Source organism: Lepidochelys kempii, chromosome 1 (genome assembly GCF_965140285.1).
Source record: "Lepidochelys kempii isolate rLepKem1 chromosome 1, rLepKem1.hap1, whole genome shotgun sequence".
In the NCBI taxonomy this organism is placed as follows: Eukaryota; Metazoa; Chordata; order Testudines; family Cheloniidae; genus Lepidochelys; species Lepidochelys kempii.
In genome coordinates this window covers 197,489,388-197,512,327 of record NC_136380.1, presented here as the reverse complement: position 1 = coordinate 197,512,327, position 22,940 = coordinate 197,489,388, and the positions used below count along the sequence as shown (strand labels likewise).

Sequence of the window (22,940 nt, the reverse complement as noted above, 5' to 3'; positions counted from 1 at the left end):
AGCCAACAGGTGGTACATAATGTCTTTTAAAGACAATTTACTAGCTGCTGGTATAATCTTTGGATTTAGTTGCTGCTATTAAAGCGAAAAAACACTAACACAACAAAATTGTTACTTACATATGACGATGGTACTTTTCCACGGGAACATGCATTACACTGATCAGGAAAATGGCCACTAAATCTTCTTTTCCTCTTCTCAGAATTCAGACAACTTGCTTCCCTCAAACCAAGAGAGTTCAAGATTTTGCTTTCTTTATCTTGTTGATCACCTTTCTTGTTTTCTATACCAAATATTTTAATAAAAAACAACAACAAAAAAGAGTAACTTAATAGGGCACAATACCATAACATTTCTATTAAAATTGCTGGTAGTCATCCTTAAACATCTTCACCATTTTCAAATTGTGGTCACAGTGGCAAAAAATAAAAAAAGTGCATCAATTACCATATTTGCATCCACACAAGATTTTTCTCTCTCTTTCTTGCATGTGTTTACTAGATAATTCCATCCCCTCTCTGCCGTGAAAATGGCGATACGCAGTGAAAAATTATTTTAAATTCATAAGCAATCTGAAATCTGAACAAATCTGCAATCTACAGGAGCAAGAAAAGGATGTAACTGAACTCATAACCCACCTCAGAGTAGGAATGTTAACCTCAGTACCTAAGCCAATTCTAGCTTTAGTAATTAACATTCTGCCCTCCTAAATCCCTCCTGCAGTTTCAGCTGGATACAGTATTCTGCCCCCATGTAAATATTGCTATGAAATGTTAAAAAACTTGTGTAATCCACACACCTCCTGGGTGTGGTGCTCTATCCCCTCTAGTGACACCCAGACCACTTATAGATTAATGAGTCTGCTACAACCTTAGCTAAAGTCCATGTGGCTTTTAGCTCATGCAGTACAGGCTCATGCTTTTAGCTTCAGAGATCCAAAGTTCCATCCCGCCTGCCAACAACTGAAGTCTGTCGTTGCACGTTACATCACCCACTTGCCTGTCTTGCAGTACTGAACGAAATCATTGTGCAGCATTTGTACATCAGTTAAGTTCATGTAACATTTTAACAACCTTTGAAACAAAAGGCTTTGTATAAAGGTGTGATATTATTGTTAGGGTTGTCAATTAATCGCAGTTAACGCATGCGATTAACACAAAACAAATTAACTAGATTAAAAAAATAGTTGCCATTAATCGCAGTTTTAATCGTACTGTTAAACAACAGAATACCAATTTACATTATAAATATTTTTGAGGTTTTTCTACATTTTAAAACATATTGATTTCAGTTGCAAAGTTACAGAATATGAAGTGTACTGTGCTCACTTTATATTATTTTTGATTACAAATATTTGCACTGTAAAAAAGATAAAATAAATATTTCTTTTCAATTCAACTCATATAAGTCCACTTAGTCCTACTTCTTGTTCAGCCAATCACTAAGACAAACAAGTTTATTTACATTTACAGGAGATAATGCTGCCTGCTTCTTATTTACAATGTCACCTGAAAGTGAGAACAGGCTTTCACATGGCACTGTTGTAACTAGCATTGCAATGTATTTACATGTCAGATATGCTAACCATTCATATGCCCCTTCATGCTTCGACCTGTAGGGTCTAAATTTTTACATTCTTTTGGTTTTGAGTGCAGTTATGTAACAAAAAATTCTACATTTGTAAATTGCACTTTCACGATAAGGAGATTGCACTTCAGTACTTGTATGAGGTGAACTGAAAAATACTATTTCTTTTATCTTTTTTATGGTGCAAATATTTGTAATAAAAATAATAATATAAAGTGAGCACTGTACACTTTGTATTCTCTGTTGTAACTGAAATCAATATATCTGACAATGTAGAAAATCATCCAAAATATTTATAATAAACTTAAATTGGTATTCTATCATTAACAGTGCAATTAAAACGGTAATTAATCATGACTTTTTAAAATCTCACAATTAATTACAATTATTTTTTTTTTGACAGGTTTCAGAGTAGCAGCCATGTTAGTATGTATCCGCAAAAAGAAAAGGAGTACTTGTGGCACCTTAGAGACTAACCAATTTATTTGAGCATAAGCTTTTGAGAGCTACAGCTCACTTCATCGGATGCATTCAGTGGAAAATACAGTGCGGAGATTTATATACACAGAGAACATGAAACAATGGGTGTTACCATACACACTGTAACGAGAGTGATCAGGTATGGTGAGCTATTACCAGCAGGAGAGTGGGGGTGGAAAAAAACCTTTTGTAGTGATAAATTATTTTTTTAATCGTTTGACAGCCCTACTTCTTATAACTGAAGGTAGAGCCTTAAGCTCCTCTCTTGTTTTCCTTCTGTTTGTGTATTTAAGCTATTGCCTTAACATTATTTAAAATTTAGCTTTAGATATTTGATAGCGTATGGATATTTTACCCCACACACTTTTGACAAAATGTTCACAAACCAAAACCTTTGTATTACCCTTTTTTTGTACACTCTCCTTGTAAATATAAGGCAAATATCTAGTTCTTCAACTGTAATATCCAAATATTTAAATGCAAAACAGAACTGTTCTTCATCACTAACCTTTCTTCTGCTGGTCATATCTTCTTACAGTAAACAGAGCATTATTGCTTTCTGCTTCTTTAGACGGTTCAGACAATTTCAGAAGACTGTTATCTGTCTTCTTCTGATGCCATTCATTCCTGTAAAAACAACAGCTATGAATTCTCCTTAATCCTGCAAGAGTACTGACTAACCCTCTCTATGGATATCAGAGTAGGATCAGATTACAGATTCCTGCTTCACCAATAAGCGTTGTGAAGCATAGCAAAATACGATGCAGACAAATTTAGTTTCCTCCATGGAAGTACACTACTAGACGTACTGACATTAGCAGTGTTGATCACCAGTGAAAAGGATGCTTCTAAGAAGGTGCACAACATGAGAATCTGATTCACTGGTAAAGGTTAGTCATTTAAATATTGTTCTGCCAGTGCTGCCTGTGAAGCACTGTTGAGACAATGATCAGAAGCACTGACTGCAAAGAGGAAAGCCATAGTCACTTACATATCTCTTTCCCTTTGTCATTAACATCGGGCATAGGGGGCAATATAGCACATTTCATATTATTTGAGACTTTAAATGGGCACAAGATTCCAAAGTATGAGTTGTTCCCCGGAGAAAAGGTTTCAAACAGAGAATTCCAGCTAAAAGGGTCCTGAAAAGGATGTGCTTTGCACATAGAGGGCTGAGGGAAGATAGGGACGATTACTGGAAACTGATGAAAGGAAAACTACGGGTCTTAGTCTGTGCTTATTTCTCAAGCTGTTGGTTTTATTTTAAAAATGGAAGCAACAATAGCAGAACCAAGACTTTTACTATCCTCTACAACTCTTTTTTCCTGTACAAAATGTACTGATAACAAATTGATGTCACACTTCAGTTTTGAGGGTCTGATCTTGTGAGCTGCTGATGGCCCTCAACTCCTACTGAAGTTAATGGGAGTTGACAAAACTTAGTACTGTGCCAGACAAGGAGACACCACCTAGCAGGATTGGGACCTGCCAGATGTGGGTGCTTAAATGTATTTCCGACACCAGCAAAAAGAATGGTCACTTTGGACAATAAGCAATATTAATCTATTTTATATTTTCCATACCAGTTGTCTGCTTCAACCTGAATTTTCTGGGAAAATTTCAGACAAAATAGTTTAGCCATTTCAGAAAATGAAGTGAGGGGAAAATATGTTCATTTGTCCATGTTAAAAAATTCTGGAGACCTTTTCTTTAAAAAGCACTCCCTTGCTTTAGAGTGGTGGCTTGAAATTTGGCACAAGAGTTGCCTTTGGGTCAGGTAAGTGCCCTTTTGTGAAAATCCACCCAAGCTGTAAGACCACGAAAAATTATAGTTTGCACATGCTCAGTAGAGACTTCTTAGATTCTAATATCTAAATACCTCAAATTCCCACTGCACTGAGCATGCTGGATCCGGTTCAGGGCTGAGCAGGATTGTCCCCGCAATTGCAGTTCTGGACTGCTGCAAGCTGCACCAGGTCAGGGTCCAGGTACCTGAACTGAGACCAGGGAGAACCTCTGGCTACGTCTACACTGCACACCACTGGCGGCAGCATGTAGGGTATGTGTAGCTATATGCCAGGCTGTGTTCACGGCAATGTGTAGCTAGAAGTATCAGTGAAAGGCTCTGGCAAAGGGGAAGCAACAGGGAAAGAGATCTGGCAGGGGAGCTGCCAGTTACTTTTTCTGCTGCCTCCTAGCTACTGGAGTTTTTCCTCTGTGGCAAGAAAAGGGTCAAGCAGCAAAGAGCCGCTGGAGCGTTTCCTCACTGCCTCCCCTCTGCCGGAGCCTTTCCCTACATCGGGACTTTACACTGCTAAAAACAGCATTGGAGATGGAGGAGGCATTGTTTGGGTGTGCAGAGAGCTGTGTAGGATATATACTCACTGGATTCAGGCATGTCTTTACTTTAATCGCCTAAGCAGTGCCTCACTATCAACACTTCTATTTATACCTGGGCCGGGGGCAAGAAGTGTATGTACTCTACATGCTGCTGTAAGAAGTGAGCAGTGTAGATGTACCCTCCCTGCTCTCAATGACCTTCCTCCTGGAAGACAGCATTGAGGAGGAAGCTCTGATTCAAATGCAGATAGCATACTATGTGGACACAGTAGGTATAGGGCAACACATTGGATGAGGAGCTGCGGGGTAGGGGAAAATTGGGATTTGCTCAAGAGATTGGGACAAGAAGTCAGAGGAGATACAAACTGGATGAGAGCCCAGAGAAGGTGACTGGGCCTAGGAGCCAGTGGGAATAGGAAACATCGGGGTTGCAGAGGTCATGACTAGAGGAAGGGGGAGAGAAACATGGGATGAGGAGCCATGAAGTGGAGAGAACTGGGATGGGGAATCCAGATAAGCAAGACGTACTTGCTGGGCAAGGAGACTGGATCTGGTAAAGTGAGGAGAATGGGCCTGTGTCAAGGTGTAAAGGTGAGGAACAGACAGGACTGGAACAGGGACAGGTTGGAGGAGAGGGGGCAAAAGAGGTCACTTGTGTGGAATGGGTAGACGAATCTGTGCCCACTGAAGAACACTGGCTCTCAAAGCCTAGAATGGAGCCCAAGATTCCTGAACTTCCCCAGTCCTCTGCTGACAGCAAATATCTGTGATACCCACAGGCAAAGTGTATGTCTCATCCCCTCTAGTGCTGTGCCACAAAGAGGATAACTTACTACTGCTATCAGTTGCTCCATCACCTCAACTGGCAGAGGTCTGCATGGTGGATCTAAAGGTTCTACCCCTGCTGATGAACCATACAGGTGTCAATATGATGTCATGATAGAACTTTTTTAAAAGCCAATGAAATTATGCCCAAGTGCTATGTTAAAAGGACACTGATGTTACAATGTCAAACTCTCAAAAGTTAGGGCTAATCTACACTAGAAGTGCTACAGCGGCACAGCTGAACCAATGCAGCTGCGTCTCTGTAGCGTGCCTGGTTAAGACGCTTTATGTTGACAGGAAAGAGCTTTCCCATCAGCATAATAAAACCACCTGCCTGAGAGGCGATAGCTATGTCAGTGGGAGAAGCTCTCCCACCGATATACCACTGTCCACACTGGCACTTAGATTGGTGTAGCATATGTTGCTCAGGCAGGTGGTTTATTTGCACCCGAGCGACATAAATTATACCAACATACCTTAAGGCTTGTTTACACCACAGGTTAATACCAGAGTTAAGGCTGCCTGTGCAATCTTAATTCGCTCCCTTGTGCACATGCATTATGATAGCCTTTCATTACATGATCACCATGTTTTTTCCACAGGATTCCTGCCTCCTTTAGTGCACAGGATGGACCTGCTCTGGCAATGAATCAGGGTTGTGTAGTGAAGACGATTGTAATCTGGAGGATCATTGTTTTATTTGCTGTAGATGTTGGAAGGTGTGGAGTGAACGATGCAGTGCATATCCAGAAAAGAGAGGAGGGTCTCATGGTTAAGGCAGTTGAATGCTGCCCTAGGGAACTGGATTCTATCCTTGGCTCTGCCACAGTTTCTCTATGTAATTCTAGTCAAGTCACTTAAACAGGTGGTCATAAGTTGCACATTCCTCATTTTCTGGGTGCCTGACTAGAGATCTTGGGGTCTGATCTGCAGAACTGCTGAGCACTCACAGCTGCATCTGAAGTAAATGGGAGCTGTGCTTTGAACATATAAATTACTTTATAATGCTAAATACGCTAAAAACTTCTGATCCTAGTTGTCTCAAATACGGCACACAGAGAGTTAGTGGATACTTTTAACCTTAATCTTGCTGTCTCTCTTCTTCATATCTGTAAAATGGGGATACCACTCCCTCATCTCACAGGTGTGTTGTGAAGATAAACTAATGTTTGTAAAGCACTTTCATACTGTATCAATGACTACCATAAAAAATCCCATGGAGAAAATAATTCTGTCTTCAGAGTAGAATTGGAATAGCATGCAGTAAGTAAGGCATGCAAGGGCTACACATTGAACTATCAGGATAAAACAAAATATTGAATAGCTGCTTATTGAATAAGTACTGTACACTGAATGAAGCAGGGGGCCTGTGGAGGGGGGGGGGGGAAGAGTATATGATCATATAATTGAAGACTATCATAACGCACACACCAAGGAGCCAAATTAAGGTTGCACAGGCAACTTTAGTTCTGGCATTTCCTAGCTTTTGAGTGCTTGACTTTCTCATCTTAAATAATGTTATTTTAACGTGTGTGTGTATCAATCATACAGAGTTTCCCATTTTAAGAGACCCCACAGAAGTCATCAGGAGTTTCTGGCATTTAGTTTAGTACCACTAATCAATCTTCCCCAGACATTTGACACATACTCTAAAAATCAAACATTTCTTCAGGAATGTTTCAGCAAATATATATCCAAACACAAACATTTCCCCTTATCATAAATACATATAAACTCAGCTCATCTTATTTTCACCCTCTAGTACAGAGAGTGAATATTACTTTAAAAGGTGACCTGCACGGATATATGAATAATCAAACAGCTGTGAAAATGTGCTGAATCCTTTAAATAGCCAAGAGGGCTGGTCCAACACACACACACAACTTACTTTCCTCAGGTCTCTATACAGCTATGATCTGCACAGGATCACCATGGTGATGGGTCACCTCTGGAGATGGTCTCAAGGTGTAAGGTAACTCGAAGGGGAGGACTCATGGGTTTGTTTTTGAACACACTGCAAAGCTATCTCAAGGAATATTTTTTTAAATATTCTTATACCCTGTGGAAAATAAATGAGATTCCTAATATAGTGTTAGAATTACAAATAAAACACAGTTACTTTCAAGGCAAATTGGTGGGCATTTATGGGGCTGGAGTTTCTCACTTCTTTTTCCTGTTTATTAATCGTAAAATCTGATTAGCTATTAGTTAGTAATAATTTTCCAAGTATGAAATGCACTTACAAATGAGATTTTCACATTGCTGGATGGGGATTAATACATGGAAAAACAAATAAATTAGCAATTACCTTATCTATCTTTTATGGGAGTTCCAGAGACTTCATAATATGTTTGCAAATTTCCCAACCCTTCTGTCCCTCTTCCCAAATTATTTTGTGTAACAAATGCTACAATGAGGGAACAGGTAATTGTTCAGCTCCGGGCTATCAGATGATCTGGGAATATTGCAAGTGGTTCACAAAAGGAACTCTGTGATTTGATGAATTCTGGGTGCCTCTGCAGCATCCATCAGGTCTCCAAGGGAATGTTTACACTGCACTCAGAGATGTGATTGAAGCCCATATAGACACATTCAACCTAGCTTTGATCTAGCTAGCTTGAGTACTAATACCAGTCATTGACTTCAGTGCAGGCTAGCTGCTCCAGTAAGTACTCAGGGTCCGGGGTAGGCTTGTACAGCCCACGCTGAAGCATGATACTTCCGTGCTATTTGTGCTCGCACTAAATTAAAGATAGCTTGGGTATGTATTCAGAAACTTCAGTCACAACTCTGACTGCAGTGTAGACATACTCTGAAGCAATTAAAAGGGCTCTACATCTAGCACTATTTACTAATGTTTTCATCTTCTAAGTCTAAATTTACTATGTTTAAAATCCCAACCAGTTTTGTTTGGTGGCTGAAATGAGAATAAGACAAGACAGACGGCTGTGATCAGACTATGATCAAGTATCTCCTTGTCATAGTGGATAGATTCAGCGGATGGCCAGAAGCCTTTCCATGTCACAATTGCACTGCCAAGACAGTGGCTCTCAAGTTTGTTAAAAAAATTATTCCTCGTTTTAGACTTCCCCAGTGGATGGAATCTAGCAGGAGTCTTAAAACTCCCAGAGATGTCTCCCCATCACCCCCCAATCACTACTCTACCCATAGGGGTGTCACCCCATCTGCTCTCATTGCTGCCCCGAAGTGCGTCAGTCCTCCCATTCTCCATTCATTGCTGCTGGCTAGGGGTGCTCCCCCCTGCTGACCCTAAGGGATGTCTCCTTGCCCATATGTTTTTGTGGAGTGCTGGGTATGTCTATGTAATACTATTATAGATTAGTTATTAATTCAGGTATAGTAGAACAGGAGGTTTGAGTTATTTCCCTTTAATTCTTATCTGTATCTTCTTGTTAAGGTTACCTGCACATTAACAAACATCTTATTTGGTTATTGTAAATATTCTGTGAATAGATTTCCCATTCTTCATTCCAGAGTTTCAAATCTGTTTTTAGAATGAATGATGAGGTGTGTGTGTGTGTGTGTGTCAACACCTGAAGTAATGCTACTTACAACATTGACAGAGGTCTGATAAAAAGGTACCTCATAAAAATTCTGAGATGCATGTTACTGCAAAAGCATCTTACTGATATGAAAGATTCAAGATGACAACCTTAAACAGACAGGAAGACCATCCATTCTGGCGGGCAGATAGACCAAGTCAGAAAAATCAAATTAAAAATACAGTATCATGAATGCAAACAGACATGCAGGAAAGAATGAGGGGCATTCTGTATTCAAATTTACACCGAAATTTTCCTTGTTAAATTCACACATGGTCACAACACATCAAAAATAGGAAACAGGACTCTGAATAAGGCTTTACACACACACAGATGCATTCTGATTACGTAATAAGCACTCTGGGTTTGCTCATCACCATGTGATACTTCTCCACATGGGGATGGGCCACTGCAGCCATGTGGTGGGCCTAGGCATAGGGGTTGTTGTGAGGAGCTCAGTCTAACTCTCTCCTCCCCCTTCACAGAGAGACTGTCCACTCATAGGGTTCCCAGAGCAGAGTGAACTGCTGCAGCTCTGTCTCAAAAATGGGTTGCAAGAATATTTTATAGTTGATAGTATTATGAAACTAACATAAGGGTTGCTCCCAGCTCCCCCTATAATACACACACACGTTCAGCTACTTATGTAGTATCTTGTATATACAATTGACAAGAAGTTGCCGTTTAAATTACATGTCGGAACTGGAGGGAAAAGCAGCACTAATCTGAGCACCAGAACCACTAAACTACAAGGCTACTATATACACTAGGCTTAATCCTCCATTGCCTTGCACCTTAAAGCATTCAACCTGGACAGGTATCAAGACAAAATAAGTTATTTATACAGTATCAGTGTGGGAAAAGCTGTGTATTCAGAGGCAAGAAGTGATTTAATACAAGTACCTTGGTTTCTGCTTTTTTTCCCTGAGTGCTACAAGCAATTTTCTAATACCAATTATTTGAAAAGTACTGATGAATTTTTCATAAATGGGGTCTGATCCTGCATCACCTACTCACATGAGAAATCCCATGAACTTCTCATGGGGTGCAGGATCAGGCTCTATCACCACTTGCAATGGACATCTCTGGCCTTTCTACCCACAGTGGATTAAAATTTTTCCTGCCACTAAAAAATTATGCTTCCCTACTGCAGACATTGGGGGGGCAGATTTTCAGAAGATGGTATAAATTTCTGCACCCACAATTCTAAGTCACTTGGACAAGTATATACAAATCAGTTATTTACATGTTTGAGTTAAATAGCAGGCATAATTAACTGACTGCCCTGTAGAGGCGCAAGAATGGAAAAGCCCAGCTAAGGCCTCCAACATTATTATATAAATATTATAAATTAAAATACATATTTATTGGCCCTTTATATCCACAGTACAAAACTGGATACTTTTTCTACACCAAAGGTGTGATTCTCATATATATTGAGGCCCTTATTCACTGCTCTGGTTATGTCAAGGGACCTTAATGGGGATGTACATGTATTTGAATCCACTATACAGGCTTTATTACTCTGCCAGAGCTGTGTAAAGGGGCCTCTGTGTTAGTGAAAATCAGGTCCCAAAGGTATCCTGGACAAAACTACCAGGCAGTGTTTGAAGAGCTTGTCTAGAACCGTCACTTCCCTAACACGGCTGCTACTCTGAAACCTGTCTTTTCACTAGTAAGATGTTTCAGCATTACTACTTTTACACCACATATTTTAGACAGACTTCTCAGGTTTGTAAGCAGTCTTATCAGCATTTACTCACCACCATTAAAAGTAACATTTGATTCCTGAAAATTGGTTTCTCCTATTAACATACCTTATTAAACAGGTCCAACATTTTTACTTAATGCCTGGGGTCAGAGAAGATTATTACAAAACAAATATGAGAAATGAATCCCTCAAGCAACAAAGAAACCCTGCTACAAAGTAAGCTGAGAGAACCAATTTCTGAAACACTTCGTTTCAGTGAATGTAACTGGAGAAGATATTGAAAAAACATGTTAACACTTGGCTTGAATAAACTAATTTTTAACATAGAGCCACCTCCATTCCAATCTAAAAACTTCAGCAGAGGTAGGCTAAAGATCTTTCATCTCAGTTTAAACACACTTCACCTGTCACTCTGCATTGCCTTCACAAAGCATGCACTTGCTCATGCTTATTGAGACAGATATGGCAAATTCCTGCAATACCCTAGGCAAACCTTACTGAATTAAGTTTAAGTACCTTAAGAGTTCATTCTATTAAAAATGAAAATTTGATGAATTATTGTGGGATTGTATGTAATGTCTCTAGGGAGGAGACATGGTTAAGTAAATTCTGGGAAGTGTTAGGAGAGCTTCAGAGGGCTATTTGAAACAAAATGACTTTTTAAATTAAGTGGGTTTCCCAGGAAATCTCTAGGGAGAGGTGTATGCCAATGTAACTCCATTAGTTATGAAAGTACCTACCTAAACTTATGAAGGAGAAACACATTGTCTACAAATTACTTATTTCCAGATCAAAGACCCCGTCTCTATAAAGGATGGACAAATCTTTTCATGGGTGTGCTTGTTCTGATCTAACAGCTATTATGAACTTATGAACACAGAAAATCCCCTTGGTGGATTCTTAAAAACTGTACACCTGCCAGAGCCCTTGGTAAAGTTGGGGTGATCTCTGGTATTCTTATTAGCATGCGTATAGGTTTTTATTATTTTAATGTGTTTTCTCTGTAATCATTCACCTTAAGAATAAACATGTATGTTTAGGAAAAGCTGTATGGTAACGTATATGTATGGGCAACTACACTGTTTATAATCTTTGAAGAGAAGGCAAAGCAGCCCCTGCTTAGTCAGACTGATTTGCTGGGGAATTCACAGTGTAGACAGGGAACTGTGCAGCCTGGAAAACACTTGGTCAGGAGGTAGAGAGACATGTCTTTGCCCAAGAGATTTGACAGTTGGGGAGCTGGAACCTTGCTGGACCACGATGGGGGAAATACAGGTGCAGTTGCTCTGCCTACACTGTGAACTGTAAAACTTATCAGAATGGGTTACACAGTGCAAAGATGCAATTAGCAGTTTCAAAACTAAAATGTCTGTACTGCCTTTTCTAATATACTGCTTAAAGTGAAACCTATACAGCAGCTGCCCCTTAGATATTTATCAGTGGGTAGAGCGAGTCCATGCTCACTATTCCAGATGTATAACTTACCTATCGTCTCTCAGTTATAAATACAATGAACTATCTACCCAATTTCACATATAGTCTGCTCTCTATGAATACACGTAACTGTCTTTCCAAAATTATATCCAGTTACAGCAGAATACAAATCCCACCATTTCCATTCAGTGTCACACTCCCTACAGATGCTGTTGTAAAATATGCATGAGCTGATTTATACGGCCAAGTATGTCACCTTCAACTATGTGGTTAATATCCAACACACCCAGAGTTTTCTTAAGTCTCATTGTGGGGTAAGTAGCAGCAGAGTGGATTCAGAGCCTAATACTAGCTTGTCAAGCCTCATCTGAGTCAGCACTTCACATTGTTTCTTGGAATGATCCTGGCTATAAAGAGACAGTGAAGACTAAAAAAAGAAGTGCCTTGATCAAGGAATAATGGGATACATCTGCCTAATACATCTACCCTGTAAGCTCAAATCAAGTGTTTGTACTGCATGCTAACTTGCAAAACGCTCATGTCTGCATCAGGATTTTAAGGATGGGGAGGAGAGTCATTAGTCTAACTGCAGTGGCACTGGTGGCTTGACTTGAGCTAGCCACCCAAGTACATACTCAGGGGGTCACGTAAGAATGTATGCTGGTGGCTAGCCTGAGCTGCCGTCGCCACGCTGCTATTTTCAGACGCTAACTTTTGTGGAGCTAGTGCATCTATGTCTATCTAATCGCACCTCCCAGCGGCTATGTAGTCATCACCTTTATTTCATTATTTCCTCCTCCTCTTTTATTTTCCTTTGTTCTTGATGCTGTTTTTCTTTTAAGCAGAGAGACGAGCATAGGAGGAGGAGAGATGGAATAGTTCACTTTGCAAATTCAGAATGAAACTTACATTCTGTAATCCTAGTCAGCTTCATTTCTACAGCTAATTCCACACACAAAGCATTTCTGTTGTACTGACGTATATGTAAACATGGAAATAGGAAAAACAGAGAGCTAAACCAATGAGAGAGGCAGTCCTTGCTGCACACTGATGATGGGGTTGAGACCAGTTATGGATTTAGGAAGAGGAACAGGACTAGCATATACAAGTGCTTTGAGCATATGTCAAAGAAAACCTAGAACCAAGCTAGCAAATATCACAGCAACAGGCAAGTGACATAATTATTAGTTTTGGACATAATTTCAAACCAACATAGTCATATTAGAACCTTGTAATCATATCTACACATAAAACATTGATCTAGTCCAAATCTAAGTTCTTTTAGCAACAAAAGGTGACCAAGTAATGTCAGATGTAGCAAGAATGAGAATAATGTAATGTTAAAATGATGGGTTGTTGAAAATACTGTATGATAGTTTGCACTCAGGAAATTCAACTATTGCTTCAAGTCAGATTCTCGTAAACACAGTTTAACAGAAGTTATCTTTTTCATGACAAGTTACGTTGTTTCAGACAGCATACGGCTAGCAAAAGCAATAATGAAGGACATACCTTTTAGATATAAAAGGGCTTTGGTGAGGAGGACTTAATATGTGACATGTCTGCAAGTTGGCAACAGATGATGAGCGTGGTTGACCTGATAGCAACTTGTCGGGATCAGATAAATTAGCATCTGTTATAAGCTGTCTCTTTATGTATTTTCTTCCAATTTTCATCCTCAGGACATTCTTCAAAATAACTTTGGGTTGCCTGCCATACATATAATAATAAATGATAAATGCTGCACTGAAATCTAGATAAAGAAACTTTTGGTTGAATTCATGTAACTTAGTGGCTTGGTAACACCAAATATCATTACTACTAACAAAGTACCATTTTGTTCATGGTCCTTGACAGACATAAGACAAGATCTCTCCACTAAGAAGCTTACAATCTATGTCAGGCAGCTAACACATAGAGCAATGACCACAGACCATGGGTTGGAAGTTGGGTAGTCAAGAGGAGACAAGGGGGAAACCGACGTAACTTTAGCTCAGCTACAGTATGTTAGCATATTGTTGCATTTAGACTGCCTTTGACATCTCAGCTGAGGATTTATCATTCTCTGTTCACATAAAGTTTATCTCAGAATAACTTTTCCATGCAAAATCTCAACACTGATAGAATTACAGAGTGATCTTAAAAATTCTCCTAGGAACAGGAAGTCTCCAATAAAGCAAATCTTATTGTCAATCAGTCTGATTCACTCATGGCTCTAGCCATCAGCTGGTGAACAGTATATATGTAAAGCATGTAACGAACTCTGTAATTAATTCTGGTCCTTTGTCACAAATCCCAGGTGTCACTCTGACATATATCAGATGAGATTGTGAGGCTGAGAAGAATATCTGCATGTGTCAGAAGAGATGAGCACCAAAATTAGGTCAATCAAAAACCATCAAGAGATGACAAAATGCATTTTATCAGCGGTTCAAATGTCAAATACTTTGATTATCTTGTACATGTGTGATCACAGTCAATTTGCTGTTTTGCCTGGCTAATGGCTCTCTTCCCTCAAACTCTGGTGCTTATGCTCTGCAGTTCCCATCGTGATTTCTTTCAGATGATGATGATGTACAGCCACAGCCTTTTCTGAATTTGGATGAATGATGCGGTCTCCTAGCTATGCCCTGGAAACACCTCCCTCTGTCTTCTCTCTCTGTGAACTGATCCACCTGGGTCACTTTCCAGCATAGCATGTTGTGGTGTCTGATGTCTTTCTTTCCACTCCTGTTCTGCTGAGAGGTACAAAGTCCTTTTCAAGGGAGCCTTGGTGTTTGCAGAGCTGGCGCACAGGTGGTCTGTGATGAGAAGTATGACTTGGAAGAGAGTCAAAATCAGATCCAGAAGAACAATCAGAAGAGGAAAGAACTGTAGATTTCTTCTTCTAGGGGGACAGTTAGATGTTAATGTGTTTTCTTTTCACCGGAGTGATGAAAAACACCCATCTCAGAGAGTCCAATAAACTGGACCAGAATTAATCAAGTTCTAGACACCAACTCATCAGAAATTCCACAAAACTGTGGTTGGTACAGGCATACTCAAATTATATGATCCAAAGCGACACTCACAAGAGTAAGGCTTGGGATCAAGACAACAGGTAACATCTACAGTGTAATAAGGAATACTTTTCCGTAAAAAACAATTGCAAGCAAATTATTATGATTTTTAGTTAAATGAAGCAAAGGTCCAGACGTTAAGACTTAATCAGTATTGAACAACATACCTTTTGGATATAAAAAGGCTTTGGAGAGGAGGATTTAATATTTGCAATATCTCTAGGCTGGCAACGGATGATGAGGGTGGTCGATCTGATTGCAACTTGTCAACATCAGATAAATTAGCATCAGTAATAAGATGGCTCTGTGTGTATTTTCTTCCTATTTCTGTCCTCAGGACATTCGTCAACATTACTTTGGGTTGCCTGCCATACAGACAATAAGACATAATAAATATAGTGCTGAAGTCTAGAGAAGGTACATGAATTCAACAAAGTTTCTTTAAGGACTTTGTAATCCCGGCAATAACAGTTTTCATCTCGGCTAGAGGTTTATTTGCTCAGCTGATGACTTGTAAAATTACTCTTTGCACAGATGGAGAGTCAAGACTGATTCTCTTGCGTGACAGCATCCCTTTCAGGAATTTGCATTCTGGCATCAGTGACTAGCCGAACACACATGGATGTACAGGATAAATTTTTAATGCAGCAAAATCTCCACACATCCTGTACCACCTCTATTAAAGTTCACAGAACTGGTGCTACAAGAACCTCAAACTGCACTTAAACTGTAGATATGAGCATCTTCAAGACAGACGGTACCAAAGGGCGAAAACAGGGGGTCATACTGTGGCAACACTTTAAGGACAATAAAGCATTTAGCAGCTCATGCACAGATTCAAAATGAGGTTTTGCAAGAAAATTATGCTATTACCATAGCCAAATATTTTGTCAGATTATCACCTTGATTTTTATGTCCCAACATTAAAAGTTTCTGGCCACCTATGTTTGAGAAATTGTATGTAATTATAAATTACAAGGTCAGTTCAAGTTACTATTAAAGTTGCTTACATGAGTTGTGCTACATGACAAAGTTTCTTGACACCATAAATGACTGTTTATGGAGCAGCTAGTCCTGGAACCCACAAGAGGAGAGGCAATTCTTGATTTAGTCCCAAGTGGAGCACAGGATCTGAATATGGGTAAATACAGCTGAACCACTTGGTAATAGCAACCATAATATAATTAATTTTAAACATCCTGGGAGGGGGAGGGAGTGCACCACAGCAGCCCACCTCAACAGCATTTAATTTCAGAAAGGGGAACTACACAAAAATGAGGAAGCTAATTAAACAGAAATTAAAAGGTACAGACACAAAAGTGAAATGCCTGCAAGCTGCATGGAAACTTTTAAAAAACACCATAATAGAAGCTCAAATTAAATGTATACCCCCAAAGCAAAAAACATACTGTAGTAAGAAGACCAAAAAAGTGCCACCATGGCTAAACAAATTAAAAGAAGCCATTAGAGGCAAAAAAAAGCATCCTTTAAAAACTGGAAGTTAAATCCTATTGAGGAAAATAGAAAGGAGCATAAACTCTGGCAAAATCAAGTGTAAAAGTATATTAGGCGGCCAAAAAAGAATTTGAAGAGCAACTAGCCAAAGACTTAAGAAGTAACAGCAAAATTTTTTTGAAGTACATCAGAAGCAGGAAGCCTGCTAAACAATCACTGGGGCCACTGGACGATCAAGGTGCTAAAGGAGTGCTCAAGAAAGATAAGGCCATTGTGGAGAAACTAAATGAATTCTTTGTATCAGTCTTCACTGCAGAGGATGTGAGAGAGATTCCCACACCTGAGCCATTCTTTTTAGGTTACAAATCTGAGCAAATGTCCCAGACTGAGGTGCCACAGGTTTTGGAACAAATTGATAAATTAAACAGTAACAAGTCTCCAGAACCAGTTGATATTCACCCAAGAGTTCTGAAGGAACTCAAATATGAAACTGCAGAACTACTAACTGAGGTATGTAACCTATCACTTAAATCAACCTCTATGCCAGATGACTGGCGGATAGCTAATGTAACACCAATTTTTTTAAAAAAAGACTCCACGCGCAATTACAGGCAAGGAAGCCCAAGTTCAGTATCAGGCAAATTGGTTGAAACTATAGTAAAGAACAGAATTTCCAGACACGTAGATGAACATGGTATTTTGGGGAAGAGTCAACACTGCTTTTGCAAAGGGAAATCATGCCTCACTAATCTACTGGAATCTTTGAGGGGGTCAAACACACACATGGACAAGGGAGATCCAATGAAAACTGCCTACTTGGACTTTCAGAAAGCCTTGGACAACGTCCCTAACCAAAGGCTCTTAAAGCAAAGTAAGCAGTCATGGGGTAAGAGGGAAGGTCATGGATCAATAACTGTTTAAATGATAGGAAGAAAAGGATAGGAAAGAGTAGGAATAAATGGCCAGTTTCCACAATGAAGAGAGGTAAATAGTGATATCCCCCTGGGTCTGTACTGGGACCAGTACTGTTCAACATAGTCATAAATGATTTGGAAAAAGGGGTAAACAGTGAGGTGGCAAAATTTGCAGATGATACAAAACTACTCAAGATAGTTAAGTACAAAGCAGATGGTGAAGACTTACAAAGGGATCTCACAAAACTGGGTGACTGGGCAACAAAATGGCAGATGAAAATCAATGTTGATAAATGCAAAGTAATGCACATTGGAAAACAATCTCAACTATACATACAAAATGATGGGAGTCTAAATTATCTATTATGACTCAAGAAAGAGATCTTGGAGTCATTGTGGATAGTTCTCTGAAAACATCCACTCAGTGTGCAGCAGCAGTCAAAAAAAGTTTACAGAATGCTAGGAAAGGGATAGATGAGACAGACAATATCATAATGCCTCTATATAAATCCATGGTACACTCACATCTGGAATATTGTGTGCAGAGCCGGTCACCCTATCTCAAAAAAGATATATTGGAATTGGAAAAGGTACAGAGAAGGGCAACAAAAATTATTAGGGGTATGGAACAGCTTCTGTATGAAGAGAGATTAAAAAGACTGGGATTTTTCAGTTTGGAAAGAGGTGACACCGGGGGAAATGGTTGAGGTCTAAAAATCTTGACTGGTGTGGAGAAAGTGAATAAGGAAGTGTTGTTTACTCCTTCACATGACGCAAGAAATAGGAATCACCCAGTTAAATTAATACGCAGCAGGTTAAAGAAAAAAAAAAGGAAGTACTTCTTCACACAACGCACAGTCAACCTGTGGAACTCCTTGTCAAGGGATGTTGTGAAGGCCAAAACTATAACAGGGATCAAAAAAGAACAAGGTAAGTTCACAGAGGATAGGTCCATCAATGGCTATTAGCCAGGGTGGTCAGGGATGCAATGCCATGCTCTAAATGTCCCTAGCCTCTGTTTGCCAGAAGCTGGGAATGGGTGACAGGGGATGGATCACTTGATGATGACCTGTTCTGTTCATTCCCTCTGGAGCACCTGGCATCAGCCACTGTCGGAAGACAGGCTAGTGAGCTAGATGGACCTATGGTCTGACCCAGTATGGCAGTTCTTATGTGCTGCATTTGCTCTGCTAGATGAGACTAAAGTCTCTTTTGCACTGAATTGGTTCTGCAGCAAGGAATGCAAGACAGCAACTTCACGTAAGCCGCTTTAGTGATATATTTGCTATATGATTTGTCATGAATAGATGGAATTATCCTTTTTTTTTAAATGGATAACAATTAAGCTGGGTTGTACAAAGAGGTTGATCTTGAGAACATGGTGAAATACACATCCTGATTTTAATAGCAGAAATTGCTTCCCATGGAGATTTGTATATATAAAGTGAGAAAGATGAAGACTAAAGAATTATACTTACTATGGGAGGAACTGCTTTTATATAAATAGAAACATCTTTGTGCAAGTGAGAGGTATGTGGCAGGCAGATAACCAACACTGCATTCGTTAACTTTAGCAGCAAACAAGCATCTACACTAATCTTGCAGACCGGGAGCAAGGAATCATTTCCCAAGTAAGCTTGTCAGTAACTGATTACAGGAGTTAAGTCTTTGTGATAAAGCAGTCACTACTTCAGCCAATCCTGACATATTTATCAATGAAATGCTTACAATGCCAGGCTAACAGGAAAACATAACACACCTTTTTCAAGAAACTCAGGTATTTCTACAAAAATTTTTCCAAAAGGAGAACTAGGCGGACAAGAATCAAAAGCTTGAACAATAAAAGCGCCCATCCTATGTACTCCAGAGCAAGTGCTGATAAATGGATGCCAGGTCCTGGTTCCAGGTCCTGATACCTGCCTCTGAAAGAGTTGTATCCCTTCTGTAAAAAAACTATTTTAAAAAGCCTCATATATGCTTTAAGGAAAAATTAAGTTAACTGATCTGGTACACAAATAGTAAAGTGAACTTTACAGCACAGACAGTAATAATAAATTGTGCTATTTCATTACAGGATCTGAAAGTGGTTTATGACAATTAATAACGAAAGAGGGGTAAGTGGTTTGAAAATGGGATTAGGAATCAAGAACTCCCTCTGTGGCCTTGGGCAAGTTGCTTGACCATATTCAGTCTTATTTTACCCATAAGTAAAATAGGAATACAATGTATTTGCTTTATTGGGGTACTGTGAAGATTACTTAGTGGTTGTGGTGCATTCTAAGTATTAAACTACAGCACTCTTACTAAATTAGTATTTTCCCCATTTTATAGATGAATAAACTGAGGCATAGGGAGGTTAAGTGAATTAAAGAAGATCACACGTTTGCTGGGAAGAAAAGCTAGGAATCTTTGTTCCATCCTGATGCTCACACCTCTACACCAGAGTCCCTCCTGAATAACAGCAGAACCCAACAAGATACACACCTGCTTAATGATGAGTCCCCCTGTACAATTACATTTTGAGACCTAACAATTATCCAGTTGTTAATCCATTTAATGTGTGCCATGTTGATTTTTATTGTTCTAGTTCTTAATCAAAATGTCATGTGATACCAAGTCAAATGCCCTACATAAGTCTAATTATATTAGATGAGTCAATCTTGTAAACTCACCAAAAAAAGATATCAAGTTAGTTTGACAGGATCAATTTCCCATAAACCCATGGTAATTGGTATTTATAATTACCCTCCTGAATTCTTTATTAATCAGGTCCCATATCAGCATTCCATTATTTTGCCTTGGATCGATGTCAGGCTGACAAGCTTATAATAACCCAGGTCATCCCGCTTACCCTTTTTAAACGTTGGCACAATATTAGCTTTCTTCTAGTCTTCTGGAATTTCACCAGTGTTCCAAGACTTACTGAAAAATCAACATTAACAGCCTCAAAAGCTCCTTGGTCAGCTTTTAAAAAATTTGGATGCAAGTTATCTGGATTTGCTGATTTTAAAATGTTTAACTTTAGTAGCTACTCTTTAACAGCCTCCTGAGTTACTACTGGAATGTAAAGCATTTCATTATCGTAAGACAGGACTACATTTTCTGGCTTTTTTCCCCCAAATACAATACAGAAATATTTATTGAACACTTCTGCCTTTTCTGCATAATTCTTGACAATTCTGCCATTTCCATATAAGCATGGACCTATACCATTGTTAAGATTCCTTTTGTTCCTAATATACTTCAAAAACTACTTACTATCCTTAACTCTGCTAGCCATAGCTTTCTCCTTGTGTCCTGTTACTTCCCTTATCAAATTTCTACATTTCTAGCTTCTAATTTATATTCATTGCTATCAACTTTCCCTTTCTTCCATTTGTTTTATGTAAAATCTGCTTTCTCTTCCTGTCATGGGTTGTACCTCAAGGGCTCCCCCAATGGGTGAGGGTGGGTATCTCTCTCATCCCAGACATCCCTCTCTGGCTGTAGATGTCACTGTAGCACCGGTTTGGCATGAAGGATGCAGTCTCCCAACTGTAAATCTTGACGAGACAGCTCCCCACCTTCTGGGTATAACCGCACTCCAAAAAAAAGGAAAAGGCAAACAAAATAATCCTGCAACCTACAGAACAGTCTGGGCTTACCCTGCTGTTCCTCACAAAGAAAAAAGCAAATAGTCTATATGAAAGAGGCTGGGTTGCTATCTTCTTGGGTATCTGAGCAGCCCAGGCTGAGCTTCCTGGGCTCGAACGAGAACAAGGGAAAGGGAAAGGTAAAGAAAATAAAAAGTTAAGTCTGTCTCTTTACCCCTCCAGAGGATCCAAGCAGCAGAGGATTTTTAGCAGCTTTCTGAGTAAGCAGCCTCTGTTCTGTGGGGCTAGGGACCTCTGTTCTTTTGCTCCACTTCCTTCTGAGTGCCATACTTGGCTGGGCTTGGTCCTCCCTTTTAAGGAGCCATTTCTCTCCATGTGCAACAGGCCAGGTGCGCCAGGTCAGGGGTAACTGAGCCCATAGGCGCTCTTTACCCCCCCTCCTCCCCGACCAGGGTGGGAAACTGTCCCAAACTTTTCCTTTAAGACAGGTTGTTTTTTTGGTCGTTGTTTTTTGTTTTTTATAGCCTTCTTTCTCAATTAGGCATTTTGGGCATATTAAACAGTTCCCAATTGACATGTACAACTTTCTATCTAAATTCCTTCTTCAGCCGATTTGGCCCATAATTGTTATCAGCTTTATGAAACTGGCCCTTTAAAGAACTAAATATATACTACTACCTTAGACTTTATTCTGTTTGCACACAACAAATGTAATTAAGTCATAAAACACTTGCATCACTAAGCAACCACCAGTTCTACGATCAATGTCTGTCTGTCAGGATGAAGTCTAATACAGAATTCCCATGCGTTGAAGCTATTTGTTGAGTTAGGAAACTGTCCTCTATAATTTTTAAAAAGTCCAAGAACATGTTAGTATTGCCGGCATAATAGAGGTCTGATGTGTCACTCAGGAAATAGATAAAACCATTTTTGACATAGAGTGCTATTCCGCCTCCCCTTTTGCCCACTTCTTCTTTCCTAAATTCCATTTATTTAACATTTCAACTACAAGAATCTTCCCAACAGGTTTATATACCACCAACTAGGTCAAGATTATACTCTTAAATACGCAATTCCTCTCATTTATTACCCAGCCTCCTAGCACTGGTGAATATGTAATTAAAGAATTTCTTATTGTATCCCTTGATTAATTTTGTTCTCAACATCTCAATTTTCTGTACAAACTCTGCCTTAAAAGAAATTCTGGAAAAGCATAAATTAACTTCTGAACATTTGATGCCTCACTATATTACTAATCCACTCTTACATTAGGGTGTCTTTTTGGGAAAGTATTTAACTCTACGACTATGCACCTCTACTTCAAATATCAAGGGAAAGTAATTTGTGTAATGGATTCCAAATGTATCTATTTTCTTTAAGTTTCCCAAAGTCACAATGGCCAGTTCAAGGTCTCCTGCAACATCTCAATAATGTTATCTGGCATCACAGAGAGAAGCAAGTAATCCCCACTGGAATACCAAGTCACAACACAAGGGTTACAATAACTCCAGTTTTTAAGTTGGCTGGGGTGGAATAGAAAAGCTTCAATTGCCTGCCAGTTGCTCCCTTGTATCTAATGTTAAAGAAGGATGCATTCTGGGGCATCAAAGCCAGAGCAGATATTTATGCCTTTGGAGAAGCAGGAAGGTTAAATCAGAATTTCTGTTAAGCATACCTCTTACCTCCAACAGTTTGCAGCATTCAATACTGTAACTCCTCACTTAAAGTCCTCCCGGTTAATGCTGTTTTGTTGCTGATCAATTAGATAACATGCTCGTTTAAAGTTGCGCAATGCTCCTTTATAATGTTATTTGGCAGCCGCCTGATTTGTCCACTGTTTGCAGGAAGAGCAGCCCATTGGAGCTAGTGGGTGGGGGCTTGCCGGGCAGTTCAGCTGTCCCTCTCCCCACTGCCATGTGTTGCTCCTGCCCTCGAGCTGCTCCCCAGAGCCTCCTGCTTGCTGTGCAAGGGGGGGAGGG

At 39.6% G+C, this 22,940-nt stretch overlaps 1 protein-coding gene across 11 annotated transcripts in view; it reads right to left on the bottom strand.

Annotated features, from left to right (window-relative positions):
• Positions 1-22,940, bottom strand: part of SENP7 (SUMO specific peptidase 7) — a 72,439-nt gene that overhangs the window by 34,171 nt on the left and 15,328 nt on the right. For 8 of the 11 annotated variants that reach the window (XM_073306930.2, XM_073307004.2, XM_073307022.2 and 5 more), the window contains 4 exons: positions 15,167-15,364; positions 13,453-13,650; positions 2,576-2,694; positions 120-283 (listed from right to left, as the gene is read on the bottom strand). In XM_073306930.2, coding sequence (XP_073163031.1) covers positions 120-283; positions 2,576-2,694; positions 13,453-13,650; positions 15,167-15,364 — 679 coding nt within the window. Of the gene's footprint in view, positions 1-119; positions 284-2,575; positions 2,695-13,452; positions 13,651-15,166; positions 15,365-16,009; positions 16,093-20,789; positions 20,950-22,940 lie in introns of those variants that run through there. The other 3 variants (XM_073306996.1, XM_073306986.1, XM_073306977.2) reach the window with 3 other exon arrangements.